The 1,750-nt window shown below is 51.5% G+C and overlaps 1 protein-coding gene across 1 annotated transcript in view; it reads right to left on the reverse strand.

Moving 5' to 3' along the window:
* The window catches only part of LOC121348345 (troponin I, cardiac muscle-like), a gene marked incomplete at both ends in the record, with an annotated part of 2,833 nt that extends 1,631 nt beyond the window's left edge, over nucleotides 1-1,202 (reverse strand). Inside the window, 2 exon segments of the mRNA XM_041427747.1 lie at nucleotides 379-588; nucleotides 1,161-1,202. Of these exon segments, the coding sequence (XP_041283681.1) occupies nucleotides 379-588; nucleotides 1,161-1,202 (252 nt within the window).
* Nucleotides 1,203-1,750: the final 548 nt, after the last annotated feature.

The raw sequence follows: 1,750 nt of genomic DNA on the forward strand, positions 1-1,750 counted from the left end.
CCCTCACATTTCCCTCCACTTTCCCCTCACATTTCCCTCCATTTCCCCCTCACATTTTTCCTCCATTTTCCCCTCACATTCGCCGCCATTTTCCCCTCACATTCGCCGCCCTTTTCTCTCCTCACCTTTCCCTCCATTTTCCCCTCACATTTCCCTCCACTTTCCCCTCACATTTCTCGCCATTTTCCCCTCACCATTGCCCATTTTCCCCTCACATTTCCCCCCATTTCCCCCTCACATTTCCCTCCATTTTCCCCTCACATTCGCCGCCATTTTCCCCTCACATTTCCCTCCATTTTCTCCTCACATTTTTCCTCCATTTTCCCCTCACATTTTTCCTCCATTTTCTCCTCACCTTTCCCTCCATTTTCCCCTCACATTTCCCACCGTTTCCCCCTCACCTTTGCCCATTTCCCCTCACCTTCCCCCCCCAATGTCCCCTCGGTGTCCCCTCACCTGCAGCTCCGGCACCGCCATGCCCTCCATGGCCAGGGGTGGGCACAGCTCCCCCAGCACCCGAATTTTCTCGGCCGCCCTCTCCTGCTCCTCCTTCTCCAGCTCCCGCTTCGCCCTCTGCAGCAGCAGCGTCTGGGGGGGACATTTGGGGACACCCCCGAAATGTGGGGACACCCCCCGAAATGTGGGGACACCCCCGAAATGTGGGGACACCCCCCGAAATGTGGGGACACCCCCGAAATGTGGGGACACCCCCCGAAATGTGGGGACACCCCCCGAAATTTGGGGACACCCTCGAAATTTGGGGACACCCCCGAAATCTGGGGATACCCCCCGAAATGTGGGGACACCCCCGAAATTTGGGGACACCCCAGGACCTTCATGAGCACCCCCAATATCAGGGGTAAGCTACCAAATTTGGGGACAAACTCCTCAAATTTAGCTGGGACATTGAAATTTTAGGGTTTTTTTTGTGAGGGGACCCACGCAAAAATTTGGGAACACCCCCGAAATTTGGGGACATCATCAGGACCCTCATGGGCATCCCCAAAATCAGGGGTAAACCCCAAAATTTGGGGATAAATCTCTCAAATTTAGCTGGGAAATTTAAATTTGGGGGTTCTTTGAGTGGGGGACATTTTGGGGACCCCCCAAATTTGGGGACCCCACCCCGAGCACCCCAAATTTTGGGGACCCCCCCTCACCTTCAGCTGGAGCTTGCGAGACGCCGAAATTTTGGATTTTCTCTGGAGGGAGAGAAATTTGGGGTCAGAATTGAGGGATTTCGGTGTTTTTGGGGAGGGATTTTGGGGTTGTTTTTTGGAAGTTTTGGGGTGAAATTGAAGGATTTTGGGGTTGGGGGGTTTTGGGGGGATTTTCAGGGTGGTTTTTTTAGGTTTTGTGATCTCTGTGGGGTTCCTGGGGGGTTTTGTGGATATTTTTGGGGTTTTGGGGGTGTTTTTTTGGGGTTTCCAGGGTGGTTTTTAGGGTTTTGATGGAGTTTTTTTGGGGGGTTTTTGGGTGTTTTTAGGGTTTTTGGGTTGTTTTGGGGTTCTCAGGGTGGTTTTTTTGTGTTTTCAGGGAGTTTTTTAGGGGGGTTTTGGGTGTTTTTTAGGGTTTTGGGGTGTTTTGGGGTTTTGAGGGTGGTTGTTTGGGGTTTTCAGGGTGTTTTTTAGGGTTTTTGGGGTGTTTTGGGGTTTTCAGGGTGTTTTTTGGGGGTTTTTGGGGTGTTTTGGGGTTTTCAGGGTGGTTTTTTGGTGTTTTCAGGGTTTTTTTAGGGTTTTTTGGGTGTTTT

Source organism: Onychostruthus taczanowskii, unplaced genomic scaffold, assembly GCF_017590055.1.
Source record: "Onychostruthus taczanowskii isolate IOZ18803 unplaced genomic scaffold, ASM1759005v1 scaffold1180, whole genome shotgun sequence".
Lineage (NCBI taxonomy): Eukaryota > Metazoa > Chordata > Aves > Passeriformes > Passeridae > Onychostruthus > Onychostruthus taczanowskii.